This window comes from Castor canadensis, chromosome 6, assembly GCF_047511655.1.
Source record: "Castor canadensis chromosome 6, mCasCan1.hap1v2, whole genome shotgun sequence".
NCBI classification, from domain to species: Eukaryota; Metazoa; Chordata; class Mammalia; order Rodentia; family Castoridae; genus Castor; species Castor canadensis.
In genome coordinates, this window is record NC_133391.1 from 127,952,216 (window position 1) to 127,969,129 (window position 16,914).

Sequence of the window (16,914 nt, forward strand, 5' to 3'; positions counted from 1 at the left end):
CAGAACCTACAGATCATCGCAAGAATGAAATAGCTCATTTTAGGTGACACCCTCTGCCTTCTGCGTCTAGGAACTCTACAGCGGTGGCCGAGACAGCAGCATCCTTGCTTGGGTTCCACCATCATATGAGCCAGTGCCTGATGATGATGAGGTACATATTGTTTATACAGATCGTAGAGTGACTTCTAAATTGTAAGGAAGAAAACTTCATTAATTTATGTGGGAGAGAGTTTACAGCATTCCTTACTATTTTCTGAGTGTAAAAATAGTTTGTTACCACACATTTGGAAAATTCAGAAAAATATCAAAAGAAAAACATAAAATTTCACTTTAATTAATAAATACATTTTTATTTACTCCATTCTTGTTTATCCATTTGTGTATATTTTTAAACATGCAACTGCATATTTTGGCATAGTCCCATTTTAAGTAACGTATGCTGTTAATAGCATGGTTAGACATACAACTTGGTGTCTTACTTTTCTCAATGACATTGTACAATAAGCCTTTTTCATGTCACTAATAGCTATTTGCAGCTGGGTGCTGGTGGTTCATCCCTATAATCCCATCTACTCAGGAGGCAGAGATCAGGAGGATCATAATTCAAAGCTAACCCAGGGAAATAGTTCAGAAGACCCTGTCTGGAAAATACCCAACACAAAAAAGGGCTGGCAGAGTGGCTCAAATGGTAGAATACCTGCCTACTGAGTGTGAAGCCCTGAGTTCAACCCAGTACTGCCAAAAAAAAAAAAATCTATTTGCAAACATTTTTAATGTCATTCTTGTGCCTCAACTTAAATATTTACCTATGTCTGTTGACCGTTATAAACAACATCAAGATAAATACCTGTTCAAATGTTTTCATATTTCTGATTTTGTTAGAATAGATTCCTAGAAGTAGAGTTATCTCTTGAGTTGCCATGTATACATTTTAAGGCTCTTTATTAACACCATCAAATTTTACCAATTCACACTTCCATGAGCAATCTAACATTGCCCATCTTAGAGGATAAAGTAACTTGAATATGACATGTGAATAAAAAGCCTTAAAAATGCAGTTGGTAAATAAAGATGAATAATACATTATCCCTGACCTTTAGTGTTTTCTCTGTTTTTTTAAAAATTTATGTCAAATAATAGTAAGATTAAGGTTGTCTAAAGGTGCTGTCTCCTCCCAGGACTTTTATGCTAAACCATGTTAATCATTCCCATTTATTCTAATTTTTAGGATATAAACAGTTTAATGTCTAAAACAATGTTTATACAGTTTTTGAGTTGGAAGTACAAGTAGTGTAATTAGAAGCACCTTAAGGTAATTTTAACTCAAGTCATAGTAAAAACAGAGCATCTTAAATGGAGGTGGAAGAAATTTATGGATAAAGCAAGTTTGACATTCTGAAAACATTTTTCATATATAGTTTCTTTATGAAAACGTGACTGCATCAAAGGCCACTGAGGAGCTAGAGGAATGACTCAAGTGGTAGAGTACTTGCACTACCAAGCATGAGGCCCTGAGTTCAAAGTACCACTACCACCAAAATAAAAAACACATGAAGTAAAATTTTTACAATGTAGTTGATAGATCTGGTAGCTATTGACAAAATATATTTCCTACCTAAATTTGCAACTGCTGTGGTTTATTGCAGTGTGAAGCCTGAGAGTATTTTTTTTCTTTTAACCCTAGTCCAAATGAAAGAGAGAAAAAAAACACATAAATTTCTAGGCAACTGGCCAAAGATCACATGAATATCTGCAGATGTCATTACATGTAATTTGGTTTATTATGTTTGATTAGTTTTAGCATACAGCTGCTTCTGAACACTTAATATGGTCAAATAGCTTGGTTTGGACATTTATTTTTCATTATTTAATTATTGTGTCCTACACTTTGGGAATTGCTACATACATTAAGAACTATAGGCCATGTTAAGAACTGTAACAATCATTTACCAAATGAAAATAGTAAAAATAATTGAAAAATAAATCTATGACTTATGTAAAGAAAAGAACATGAGAAGAAAATGAAATTGTTTATAAAGATAATTTGCAAGTAATTTATTTCCTGGCTACATAATTACAGTGATAGTTTGAACCCCTCATCTAAAAGACCTTTGTATATAAGAAATTAAGCAAAACAAATAGAAAGTCAAACAGACATACATAAAAAACATGTTGAAATCTGGGTGTGGTGGCTTAGGCCCAGCACTGAGACAGGAGAATTGTGAGTTCAAAGCCAGCCCAGGCTACAAAGAAGAACCTGTCTCAAAAAAAAAATCATTACATTTGGTTTTATTCTTCCTTCTCATTATTTGCACCCGGACTAGCCTGCCTGTAAACTGAAGCTTCTTCATCCCCATAGCTATCTGTCATTATAACAAGCAACCTGATGAGGTAGAGAGCAGTGAGTGTGTTCAAGCATAGCCTGGATGTCCACCAGGAGGAGCTGTTGTAGAGAAAACCAAAGTTAGGAGAAGATGACTTATCAGGGGCTCTCACACAGTAATGTATACGCTAAATCTATCTACAACATTTTTACTCCACCTTTTAACTAAATATATGGTATTTTATTTGTGATTGTCTTAGCCATAAAATATACTACTAATAATACTGTAATGTATTCATAGTATCCATTTTACTGCTAATATAATCAGTAAAAATTATATGCAAATATATTAAATTTTTTATTTATTTGTGTTTCTTTGTTCACTATAGAAAATATAATTTATAATGAAATATCATTTTGTTTCTCTGTTGAATCTTTAAATGAAATTAAATAACTTATACATTGGACTTCCATATGGAATTAGGGGTATGAGTTTGTGTGGCGTATCCACCAAGGGACATTTTTTAGTACATGTCTAAGGCAGAGTTAAAAATTTCCAAAGACAGAAGGGAAGAAAAGTAGCTTATCCCCCAAGCACAATGTGTCTTTCTTTGAAGAAACTGTTTGTTTGGTTTTTTTGTGGGGGTTGGGTTTGTGCTTGCAAAGCAGGCACTCTACTGCTTGCACCACACCTCCAGGCCAGTTTGCTCTAGTTATTTTTGGGGATAGGGTCTTGCAAACTATTTGCCCTGGCTGGCTTCAAACCATGATCCTCCCAATATCAGCTAGTATCGCAGGCATGAGCCACCAGCACCCGCTCAGCTCTTTGAACAAACTCTTAATAAAGAACCTACCTTAGCATTTAAATTGTCAATCCCAAAAGATAGGAAATTCAGTAAATATTTAGATAAAAGAATCACTAAATAGATTTCAGTGTACTACTCTTACAGATAAGTAGACTGCTGCTAGAAATGAGTGACTGGTTAGCTTGGGTTTGATCATAGTTTTATAACTGAACATTTGGGGACAGGTGTGATGGAATTTTGATTATACACCTAAGTGATGATAGCTACATTAGGTTTAGTACTGTGATCTATTTAACAACTATGAAGAATGCCTAAGTTACCATTTTGTTTTTCAGCTATTCTAGCCAATACTTGGGAAATTTATTGGGAACACCAACTTTATTTACTGTTTTCATTGTAAGATTCTTAGGTATCATGTACATCGAAAAGTTAGTGAACATTCTCAGAAATATTTCATGTAAAATAGCTCTATAAATTATGAAGGGCTATATGTCCAAAATGATTTAAGAACAGTCCTGGTGCCAATACATTATTGGAATTTGGATCTGAACAAACTGGCAAAAGTAAAAGCTGCAGAACAAGAAGCAAACTGACTCCTAATGCCCAGACACTTAAGAAAAATAAGACCATCTTAAACCCTTATTGTCATTTGCCAGAGAATAAGAAGTAAATTGATTTGATACTTCACAGATAATTAAAATTTCTCTAGTTGCTGATTACATTTGTTAGCTATGGCTCTAAAGCCGTAAAAATACTGTGATGTTTTCTTGGTATTTTAAGCAAATACTATCCAAATACACTTCAGAGAAATCCCAGGAAAGCCTCTGTGCTAATTATAAACATGTTGCCATTTCCTGTGTATTTTGGGTATGCTTCTAAATTACTTTACCAACCGTATAAAAGTAAACTCACTGCTTATAACTCACATCACTTTTTGAACTAAAAATAGTTATTATTCAGCTTAAACATGTTATTCCTCCTATTTGGATATTTGTTTACTTATAAAGATAAAGTTCATCCAGGCAATGCAAAGTTGCCAGCATTAATATACTGGACTATCAAGTCAGACCATAGACTTCAGTCTAGTCTTAATCCCATGGATGTCAGTGCTGTACCTCTCCAGAAAATTACAAAATACATGCATGTATTTGTGAGGTGATTACTTTGAAGGAAACATAGGTTACTTGAATAAAGTCTGGTTTGTCTACTCTAAATGAATTTACATTACATTTGGGGGTATTTCTTACATTACTTATATTTTGAAATTAGCAATTATACAGTTTTTTAAAATAATGTAATTGCCATTTATATGGTATACTTCATAACTATTGTGAGCCTAAATCTATGAATAGAAAAATAGACTCTTCATTCTCTTTTTCTTTCTTTAGCCTACAACCAAATCACAGTTGAATCGAGCATTTGAAGATGCCTGGAGCAGCAGTGATGAGGAAGGATGAATATCGGCCTGTGTCTCTATTGATGCTGCTTTTAAAACAGCATTGTTTTGTGGAATTTTTTTAACTGTTTAGTTTATTCCTGACAAGTAAATTATCCCTGAGTTTTGGTGATACTCCCACAATGTTTTAAGATGAAATTAATATTTTTATAAAATATTCTAAAATAGGCTTCTATATAGTGTATTTAATCAAAACTTGTCTTATTGATCTTAGTTGCTATGGCCAGGGGCAACCCCGTTGCTACAGTACTCGAAGAGGAGTCATTGTTCTTGCCTGGGGCTTCAGACCACATAAACCTAAAGGATGCAGTCTCAGGATCAGCAAGTGGAGGTTCTCAGCCTGACTCTCCCACCGGCTGAGTATCAGCCTGCCCATTGCCACTTTCAAGGATTCTTTCACTGTTCTTCTGTAGGCAGAGACAGGAGGATCAAGAGTTTGAAACCAACCCAGACTTAGTTAGTGTATCCTTATCTCAAAAACAAAATACAAACAAAAGGATGCTGGAGGCTCTGGATTCAATTCCCAAAAGGTTCAGTCCACCCTCCCCCCCCAAAAAAACAAAAAGATTTATTTTTTTACTAAAGGTAGTTGGAAAGGAAGCCGAGCGTGGTAGTGTCGGCTTGTAATCCCAGCACTCAGAAGGCTAAGGCCAGAGGATCTTGAGTTTGGGGCCAGCCTGGGCTACCTAATTAGACCATGTCTCCAAAAAAAAACCAAGGACTAGGGATGACAGAGCACTTAGCATGTAGCAGGCCCTGGGTTAAATCCCCAGCACCACCAAATAAATAAATATATACAGTTGAAATGCTTATATCAAAAACTATATATTTCTTTGTATTCATATATTCACATTTTGCAATAATTTCAATTAGTCTTACGTTAAGCAGTTTTGGACTCAATGTCTCCTACAACTCAAGCTACAACACCGGAGGCTTCTGGGAAAACCCCTTGTTTGCCTCACTTTAATGTCAAAAGCAGTTTGTACTCATGGCTAAATTCCCTTTCTATGAAACTCTTCAAGATATGACCAAGCTCTGCTTCATTCGGCAGAATGAACAAAAATGTCCCAGCAGGGAATCTGACTTACACATGGAATATCATATAACATTTCTTATTTTCTTGTGACCTCTTCTTGTGTCAACCCATGAATATTATAAAGCTAGTCTTTGTGGGTGTGTGTTGCTAGGAATCAAACCCAGGGCCATGCACATGCTAGGTAAGTCCTCTACCACTGAACTACATCCCCATCCTCTGTGAAGCTAATTTTCCATTCCTTTTCTTCTTGATTCTTACCAGCATGCTAGTACAAGATGAGTTTGTGAACTTGAATACTAAGTACACAGTTTTTAAATTTTTAACTCTTAGGACTCATATCAGATCTTTCTGGCCCAATGTTTTCCATGCATTAATTTTTGAGTTGGTTTTCTTAAGTCCAGACCATTATACTGTTAACTTCTCCCCCCTCAGTGAGTATGCGTTCAACTTTTTCTTTAATTTTAAAAAAATTAAGTCTTCTAAACTGTTGCTTCTTTCTAGTTATCTCATTGTAAATATTATTTACTCATTGTAAATAATTCAAGTAAAAAAAATTTTTTTAACGTAATGATCACCTGGAGTCAACATTCTAAGGTAACCATTATTAAATTTGATGACCATTCTCCGTGCATCTCTTTACGGCACATGTAATTGTACATAGGTGGGATGTTTGGTATGCTGTTGCTACTACAGAAACCCTCTCCTCACATTAGCCTCACGCCCCATTCCGTACTCCTCTGCTACAATCCAAGTTGTTAACCTAGTATGCGTTGTTTCATTTTACAACCCTATGCAGACCTATATAGACACATATGGGATATATTTGTTTTGCAAAAGTGGGATATACATAGTTCTGTCTTGATTTTGTTTAGATACAGCTCATGAATCCCTCTGTGGACTCACAAATCCACATCCCTCATAAATCATTTTTATAATGTAGTCATTCTTTTTACCAACTACTTAATACCCCATCTTGGGTTTGGACCACAATGTTTTTCAAGCATTTCCCTGACTAGAGCCACATGTACAGTATAGATTATGAAGTGCACTATATTTTCCTTAGGTGGTGTATTTGAATGGAGTAACTTATTTATTGAATATCATCATTCCATCTTCCAGATTTTTTTTCTGGGTATAGGATTTTTGCTAGGCATATGATTCATAGTCCTTTTCTTTCTTCAGTCCATAAATATTGTATCTATAAATAATTCTTTGAATTTCTGGTATTGCACACAAGAATTCCAATGTCAGTTTCATGTTTTTGCCCCTTGTAGGAAATTCATCTTTATAGGTGGAGCTTGTAAATAATTCAAATAACATAAAAACATTTAAAAAAAAAGTAACGGTCACCTGGAGTCAACATTCTAAGATAACCATCATTAAATTTGGTGACCATTCTCCTTATCATTACAGTTTTTTAATTTTGTCAAAATCTCTCTCTCTCTTTTTTTCTCTCTCTCTTTCCCACCACCGTCCTTCTTAGACTTGTGAGCTCTTTGAAGCTTCAAATCTTTTCCTGGCTTAAGGACATTTTCTTCTATATCATCTATTGCTTTTCTTTGTAGTTGTCGTTCTCCTCCTCTTCTTTCCCCTACCTCCCCTGTTCCTCCACCTTCTTTCTAATAATTGCACGTAAAGTCTATTTTGATTTCTCAATCTTTTCTTTCCTTCCTGCCTTTTTTGTTGCTATTCTTATACTAGTGCCAAATATGTATTAGGTGTTCAATAAGTACTTGTTTCTGTTCTCTTTAATTATTTAATTTTCTTCTCCACCCTAAACCTTTGTTTTTGGATATCTTAAAAACACTTTCAGAAATATATCAGAGAAATATGGGAGTTCTGTAGAAGCTTCTTGAAATTTTAAAATGTTTATTCAATTGATGTTTGTCTAGCCTTACAGTGGCTATCAAAGAACCTATTATGAAGGCAGTGATCACCTAAAACTTCTCTCCAGTGGCATGTATTGTTTATATACTTTCCCTCCACTCTATCTTGGCTAACAGTGTGTGTCTTTTAGTCTTGTAAGGTGCTTGTATGCTGCTATGTTTCAAAGAACACTTAAACCTGTTGTATACTGCAACTTGATCCTAGTTTTAACTAAAGTCATCTGTGATACACCTATGAAATACTTCATTTTTTTAAATGTACAGAAACAGTACATGTACATGTTTTATTGACATAGCCCTAAACCTGTGTTAACCTGCAAGGCTAAAAGTAGCATCACAGATAGGCTTATCCTTTCATACTTGCTACCAAGCCTTCACTTTAGAATTGATTATGGACACACCTTAGTAGAGAAAAAAGTTTTCCCTGCAGGTGAAACATTCTTTTTGTATAGTTTATACTAAAAAGCTCTATTTAAACTAGACTTAAAAAAAAACTTTGAAGAAAACTCTGTAGACAAACCCTTAAATTATACTGATTGTAAGATGAAAATAACTTCAAAATGATGACTATTCCATAAGGAACATGTAGGTATGTAGAGCCCATTGTTAGTGAGGCACCAGAAACCTTTGACTATTATTTTAAATCTGAATGAGAATGAAGCAGTGATAGAAAAAGTTTGCATCAACAAAGGAATCCCAGTTATCTGTGATTTTATCACAGAAAAATCACTCGTAAAATGGAGCAATTGCATATTAAAATAAGTGTTGCATAGTTCTCTCTGTAAAATATTTACTGTCTTAATATAAGAGTGCTTGGTTACTTCTATAAAATGATGTAATTAATGAAGATTAGAAAAGCCAGACACAATTCTGTACATTGTATAATCTTAAGTATATACATTTATTTAGGTTTTTTTAGTATTTTTCTATATTCAGACACTAGTAACTGAGCCTGAACTAAAAAACTCTCAAGTTTCATTAAAACAGTAAACTAACAATCAGTTAAACCATGCCAGAAATGGCATGGCAAAAGCCTGGCGTACTGGGGATTTTGTCTTCCATAAAGTATGGCAGGGAACGCTAATCACAGAACAATCACTTTGCTTTGTGCTATGATGAAGGTTCTAGACATCTGAAGTTTAAATCTAGTGATTGGAATAAAGTTGGTTTTGATTCTGAAAAAGTATTAGATTCAGGGGACAAAACTAACAAAGGCCTTTTTTTCTTTGCAAAGAATACACAGAGTCCTTCTGTGCTGCCTGCAAACACTGTATTAAACCTCCTTGGTTACTACAGTTATTTTAGTACAAACTCATTTGTTTTGTTAGTTCTCTCTGCAGTATCCTCAGATACAGGATGCATAGTTCTTTGACTGCCCTCTTTTTTCCCCCTTTTTAAATTAGATCCCTGAAAATTCAAAACAAGGGGGAAAATAAGACAAACTGTTGTGACCTCTTAGTGCTCTATGTATAAGAATCAGCAAATGAATACCTTATGTCCTCTTGTCTCCTCATGAAGGTACAGGGAGATTTTGTACTAGTGAGTGGGCACAGCTCTTCTAGTTTGTGCTCTCCCAAGACTTAGGGGGGAAAATGGGTGTTACAATCCTAACCTGTGACTAAAGTCACAATTACATCAATGTATAAGACTGAATTCCTAAAGCTTCTATTTTTAATGACTTATCTGTGAATTGTTATTGCATAAAGTTTGCAGAACTTCTAGCAAGTAACTAGGCCTGGCTAGTATTGTTGTCTCCTTGACATTGGTGGTCACCTCTTGAAGGTAACAAATGATTTTAAGTGATTTGCACAAGCCACTTTTGTTCAAATCATCCTTTTGCAGCAAAGGTTAGCAAAATCCCTAAACTAGGGCCTGTTGACACTTTAGACAAACACCAGCAGGAACAGAATTGCTGAGCCCATGGCTCTGACACTTAACTCTCCAGCTTCACTCCATGCCATAGAATGTTGTCTGAATCTGTGTATTTTCTAAATAATGCACTGTTCAAAGTTGTACTAAAATAAGGAAATAACATTCCTAATAGGTCTTTGGGAATTGAGTTAGCAGTTTTTATTATACTGCTGTAAAGTTTTCATATATACATATATGCAATATGCAAAGTTTTATCAGTTTCACTAAGTACTATGGAAAAGAGTTAATTAAATATAACTCTGATAATCACTATGAACTTTGAAGAATGGTAACATTTTTTTTTAATTATAATGGTTTCATAAAGAAAGAACTCATAGCTGGTCAGGGTGGTGCACAGCTATAATCCCAGTACTCGGAAGGATCACAATTTCAAGGACATGCTGGTACACTGCCTCAAGGGAAGGAAGGAAGGAGAGGAGGGAAAAAGAAGAAAGGGAAAAAGAAAAGAGAGGGAGGGAAAGGAAGGAGGAAAGGAAAAAGGGGAGAGGAAAGGAGGAAGAAAGAAGAAAAGGGGAAAGGAGGGAGGAGGAAAGAAGAACAGAAAGGAAGAAAGAGAAAAAGACGGAAATCAGAAGTCCTGAGGCTACCTAGTAAAGTTTTATTTTGATACTTTTTGTTTTATCTTCATTAGTTTAAAAAAATGAAGTTAACAGAGAACTGGAATAGAAACTTACTGAAGTTCACTCCTGCTCTAAAATCACTCACTGTGAGATTTAAAAAGCATTTTTAAGGGACTGGGCAAGTGCCTCGATTGGTAGAGCACCTGCCTAGCAAATGGGAGGCCCTGAGTTCAAACTCCAGTCCCACCAAAAAAAAAAAAGGCATTTTAAAAATGACATTCACTGTGTGAAATGTTTGTATTCACAACTAATTGAAGTTCACTTAAGGTAAGGGTAGAGTGTCATACAAGTTTGATGAATTTCCTTGTGCTGAATGAACTGATACTGAAATTCTAATCAAATGAACATGCAGTTTTGCCTAAAAGTTTCCATCTTTGGTGACCACGAATTAGCTGTTTGATTTTCCAAGTTTAACTCCTGAGCTCATTTCTTCCTTTGAAGAAGAGGAATAAATACATCTTTAAAAGTTGTAAAAAAAAAAAGTGAAGTAAAGTTTTGATAAAAAAGAATCACTCAACTAGTAGACCTCTTATTTAAAATCTCAAGATGCTGTGCATGGTGGTCCACACCTATAATCTCAACTACTTTAGAGGGGAGGTGGAGATTGGAGGATTGCTGTTCGAAGCTTAGCCCCAGCAAAAAATTAAGACAACCCCATCTTAATAACTACCCAGGTGTGGTGCCTATAATCCCACCTATGCAAGAGGCACAGGTAAAGGTTCATAGTCCAAGGCTGGCCCTGGGCAAAAAGTATGAGACCCTATCCAAAACATAACTGAAGTGAAAAAAGGTTGGCGGGTAGCTCAGGTAAGCAACACAAAACCTGGAATTCAAACCCCAGTACTGCAAGTACATAAGTAAATAAAAAGATCTCAAGAATATTGGACTGTGAGCTCTTGTCAAAATTCACTGAAATTTCACCAGAATTTATTATCTGCTTAATTACTGTCTTTGTCTCCCTTCTGGTCAGTATGCTCTGTGAGGGCAAAAATTTCCTCTATTTTGTATTCCAAGCACCTAGAATATTGCTTGGCAAATAGTTGATGCCAAATATATCCACACTTACATGACACATACATGCACATCACATATACACAATTGCACATATGTACACATGTACATGCGCACATACATACACATGTCCATACATACACATACACAGAAACATTTTGTGGTATACATTGAGTTAATCAGTGACCAACACCATTACCAAGCCCTTAATCGTGTAGCAATAACTTTACTCACAGTTTGTAAATGAAATTTTCTTGATTGTTACTTATGTAATTTACCGTGTATGAAACTGTGTTCTTAAATATTAGTTGGTAATCTTGGTATTGCATTAACCTAATAGTCTTCTCATGAAATGGCAGAGGGGCATTACTCAAAGTTGCTATTAGCCTGTACACCCAACATAGATCCTCCTTAATCTTTCTAGCGGACTGTGTGGGACTTTGTTTCCTACAGACAGGTTGTGCTGGAGGACTTAACCTTGTGAGCCTCAATAGTTAAACAAAAGTAAGGGAGCTTTATGAAACGTTGAGTGCGGATTTCTTTATGGGATGTTCCCTAGTTCTTGCCCACTCCCACCTGGAAATATGGTTGTATTAAACTTCTCCCTTGTGTTTGATTCTAAAGCTTGGGGTTTTCTTTTGTTTCCCCCCGTTATGAAAAATGGCAAGTATTTCTGGAAATTTTACTTATTTCAGGTCATTGATTATTTTTGTACCCAGAAAGAATGTAAGAAAAGTAATAAGAGGATTCATAATCTTAAATGCTCACAAAGCATACAAAAAAGTAAATGAATGGAGTAGGGTTAGTAAGAGTCATATAAACACTCATTTTTTATTAAAATTAGAAGGCTAACTGATCTAAGTCTGTTCATAGTTACAACTTTTGGAATCAATTTTTTTTTTTTGAAATTTGTTATAGTTTGGATCTAGGATGTCCTGCCTGCCGAAGGCCCGTGAGTTACTTGGTCCTCAGGTTAGCACTATCAGGAGGCGGCAGAACACTTAGAGGTGGGGCTCAGTTTGGAGAACATTAGATCATTTGGGAAGCACTCTTGAAGGTAATGTTGGCACATTAGCCCCTTCTTCACTTTCCTTCCTTGCTGCCATGAGGTGAGTGGTCTCCTCCACCAAGTTCCCTGCCGTGATATACATGGACTGAAATCTCTGAAACTGAGCCAGAATAAACTTATTTTTATAAAATTGATTTTCTCAAGTGTTTTGTCAGAGTGACAGAACACTAACACAATTCAGTTTTTAGCTCCACAAGAGGTAATCATCATTTAAATTTCTGGAAAATGACTTCTGAGAATGAAAGTAGGCCAGTCTTTCTTAAATTTCCCAAAGGCACAATTGGCTAGAAACTTGTTGTGAACCCACTTGCAGAGAAGTAGTGTGTCTATAATGGCAGCCCTTTAAATGCCCAATTTTGACTAAATCTTCACCAATGAGTTCTGTAGACACTTGTTTTGGGTAACACAAACCAATACCTTAGGATCTTCCAAAAAAAATCTCTTCAGTCTCACATCACATCTGTTGTGCATACAATTCAATCAAAGAAAACATTGACAAGTCTCCTGTGGTTCAAAGCATGGTAGCATATCCATTTTGTAGTATGAATCACCACATTCATGACAATCCCTGTTTGCAACTGAATGTGACTCCTATTGAATTATGAAACAAACATATGTTGAATGACTTGTATAAATGGCCACCATAGATTGATATTTTATAAAACAAACACAGTGTTAGCACTGACTTACTGCAGCACCTCCTACATTCCTGTTTACAAGGACTTCACTCAACACATAAAAATAATTTGTCTAATGTTTCCATCCCTGGGACAATGTTCAAGAGTTATTCAAACACTTAAAACCTTGTGGATACCACAAATGACTGTAATTGATTGCTATAGTATTATAGTATTTATGTCTTCTATATTTACTCTCATTGGTTGAAAAAAACAAATAACTTCTTTATTTGTATTAACATATGTACTGGGGGTACATTGTGACATTTATAAAAATGCCTACAATATATCTTAGATTCCCCCCTCCATCGTTCTCCTTTATTCACCCTCCTCCCTTCTTGGAACAGTTTCAGCAGGTCTCATTTTTCCATTTTCATACATAAGTACAAAATATGTCCACCACATTTACCCTCCTTTACCCTTTCCTTATGTCCTCCCCGCTCCCTCTTGTACCAACCCCCAGACAGAAACTGTTTTACCTTCCTGTCCTTCATTTTTGAAAAAAGACATTTTTATATACATATATTTTATATCTCAAATTGGTTCATTTCCTACATTTTTCTCCTCTCTACTTTAGTCCTCTTCTTATGGTGAGCTCAACAGATTTAAAATTCTGTATTTATTCTTTTATAGAAAGTACCTCAGCCATATGCACCTTCTTTACACATCCTTCTTTTACCCTCCCACTCCCGTTAGTGCCTTCCCCTTAGCATAACCTGTTTTTATTCTTGTCCTTCATTGCTTAGGTCTATCTGTTAGTCAGTGGAATTTTTGCCTGTACATGCATTGTGCTTAAGTCAAAGTACCTCCTCTCCACTGTACTTTCTCACCCTTTTCCCTATCATGTGTAGTTTAATTGTTTTCAGTATGTTTTGTTATGTCTTGTTCCTACATAGATGTAATGGATTTCAGTGAACAAATGACATAAATAGTACATAGTGTAATAACATATAGTGCATGGTAGCAAATTCTAAACAGTGATGAAAGCTAGATAAAGTTTTAAAGTGTAAATACTTTTATGCTCTCCTAATTGCTCATTCCAATTATATTTAAATTAAATCATTATAATACAGCTTCTCTTGATGGCATATTACTTAATTATTTGATAGTTTCCTTATAGTTCTATATGCAAAGCACTTTATCATGAAATAAATTTTTAATTAAAATTACATTAGATCTGGCCCTTCAGGACTTGTGTTATCAAGATAAATTGATTGAATACACTTTCAGAAAACATTTTACAGAAACAATTATTTCTGTAAACAATTGTTTACAGAAAACATTTTATGACATTTGAAAGTCAAATTAATTAAAGTTTAATCTCATGATCACAATAAGTAGTAATCCTTCAGTTAAAAGCTGCTTTTACTAATGGCTTTTCAAATGATTGGGGTATGTAGGAAGAAATTACCAGAGTGAATGTTATAATAATGTAAGTGATTCTCTTATCCCTTATCTCGAAGATGCAGATTTGGCATGCAGCTCAGATAGATGAACAGAAGGATTACCCAAAAGAAAATGACTGGTTTGAAACTTAAAATTTGCATTTCCAATATCTTCCCCACAAAAAAGATGAAACCATTAAGCCTGGCAGGTTATAGACACATTGAAGTAATGAAACAAGATGTGAGAATGGTTGGCTGACATTTGATGTACCTATCATATTGCAATTATGTTCTGATGATGATATCAAAGCTATCATTATGTTTATGAAATATACATAGGAAGCTATTTTAAAGCATTTAAAGAGCAAGATCCCACAAGCACTTTCCATAACTTTCCTGAGTTCACATTTTCATACTCTTTTGTCATCCCCTATGTGTAGGCTCCTATTCCAGGCACCAAGGATGCAAAGAGGATTAGACAATATCTCTGCCCTTAAGGGTTTATAATTTAGTTGATAAATGTGAGCAAGGGTAAATGTGAGAAGATACAGGTTACAGTAAGATATTTATCAAAGTGTAACTCTCACAAGTGTATTGGAATCATATAGAATACAGTATAAAGTGAAATTTCTTGGCCAACTCCCCAGACTTAATAAATAGGCTTCTTTGAAAATATATTTCCAGTAGTCTGATTTTTTTTAAGAGGGGGATCTCACTATATAGCCTAGACTGTCCACAAACTCGCATTCCTCCTTTCTCAACCTCCTCAATGCTGGAATTACAGGCATGTACCATCACGCCCAGCTCCAGGAGCTTGCATTTTAACAACATTCCAATGATTCTGAATCTCAGTAAAATTTGTCACTGGACTGTGATCCTCCTATTTGTGCTTTGCTGAGTAGCTGGGATGACAGGAAGTATCACTGTACCCAACCATTGATTTAGATGGGATGTCATAAACTTTTTGCTTGGCTGGCTCTGAACTATGATCCTCCTGATCTCTGCTTCCCAAAATGTTTTTATTCACAAAGATTGTCATTATCTCAATAAAAAAATCAGAGCCTCAACAAATTACTAAAAGTAGTGTTTAGTTAAGAAAAAGAATTTACAATCTTTACATAAAAATTAATAATCTTTTATTTACAGTTAGGAAATATAATAAAAATACATGTACAGCTTCTATTTGCTGAACAATTTACAATAGCAGCAATAATTTTAAGGTTCCTAGGAATAAGTCTAATATAATATGTGAACATTAGAGCCAGGGAAAATTAAAATGTTTTTAAAAGACAGAAGTTTACATAAGTGTTGAGGGCTGGGTCACCTCGATATTGCTAGGATGGCAAATTATCCCCATAGCTTTAAGATAATTCAGTCAATCATATCTTATCTTTTCACTGAAAATAGAAGAGAGCTGATTTAAAAAGAAACAGAAGAGTAAAAGACAAAGGAAATCGAAGCAAGAAAAACTGACAGTGATTGGAACCAAGAGCCTAGACACAGAACCACCTGTGCACTGGAGCTGAAATGCAGTAGGAGAGACCACAGCAATTACATCACAGCACAGGGTTAACTTCCCTAATCATTACTCCCAGGAGTTGACAGGGAAAAAAGTTACAACCCAATAGAAAAATAGACAGTAGAAACAATCTACAGAAATGTAAATGTAAGTGACTTTAAAGCATATGAGATAAATGCTCAAACTCATCTTAAGGTACATGCACATGGAAGCTACTGCAAGATTCTGTATTTCACTTACTAAACTGACAAACATTCAACTTTTGATAACACACTGTTGGTAAGGCTATGGTAGGGGAATGACACTTCAAACACTGTTATGTGCCAAGTTATTAATTGTACTAATTTGGAAATTTGGTTAAGAGCATGAATACCAGAGTCTAAGAACCTGGTTTTAAACCTCGGTTCTTATGTCTACTAGCATTGCTGGATAAATGCATTTAGTAATTATTTGGGTATATTACTAAATCTGCCTGTGCTCTCAATTCCTTCATCTGTAAAATGGGGGTAATAATGGCATTTACTGCTTTCGCTTGGTTGAAGGATTCAGTGAGTTAATCTACGTAAATAGTGCTATACCTGACCCTGCTGTGGAGAGTTTGCCACTGCATTCAGCATCAAAAGAAAACAAGCAACCTGAGCCAGGTGCCAGTAGCTCACACCTATAATCCTAACTCCTTAGGAGGCAGAGATCAGGAGGACTCAGGTTCGAAACTATCCTGGAGAAATAGTTTGTGAGACCCTCCTACCTTCAAAAAACCCTTACCAAAAAGGGCTTGTGGAATAGCTCAAGGTGTAGGACTTGAGTTCAAGCTCCAGTACCACCAAAACAAAAACATAAAACAAAAGGGTACAAGCAACCTAAATGTTATTAAAGGCAAATGGCCAGATAAGTTATTTGGTAGACTTGTACAATAATAGATGCAAAAAGTGAAAAATACAGCTTTTATGGAAGTATTTCCAGGATATATTGTTCAGTGAAAAAAAAAGAAGGAATATAGCAATGTGGAAAATATTCCACTACTTGTAAAAGAAGAAAAACAAAAAGGCAGAGACAAGAAGAATTTGCTTGTTCTGTCTTATGCATTACCAAAGTCATCTCTGGATGGATGTCAAAAAGGCACAATGGGAGAAGGGCAGAGGGAATTTTTTCACTATATAAATTTTTTTATATGAAAGGCATGTAGATGTATTA

At 35.3% G+C, this 16,914-nt stretch overlaps 1 protein-coding gene across 8 annotated transcripts in view; it reads left to right on the forward strand.

Annotated features, from left to right (window-relative positions):
• The window catches only part of Ercc8 (ERCC excision repair 8, CSA ubiquitin ligase complex subunit), a 51,770-nt gene extending 42,082 nt beyond the window's left edge, over positions 1–9,688 (forward strand). For all 8 annotated transcript variants that reach the window (XM_074077438.1, XM_074077439.1, XM_074077440.1 and 5 more), the window contains 2 exons: positions 71–151; positions 4,518–9,688. In XM_074077438.1, coding sequence (XP_073933539.1) covers positions 71–151; positions 4,518–4,586 — 150 coding nt within the window. In that variant the 3' untranslated portion in view covers positions 4,587–9,688. The remainder of the gene's footprint in view (positions 1–70; positions 152–4,517) is intronic.
• The last annotated feature ends 7,226 nt before the right edge of the window (positions 9,689–16,914 follow it).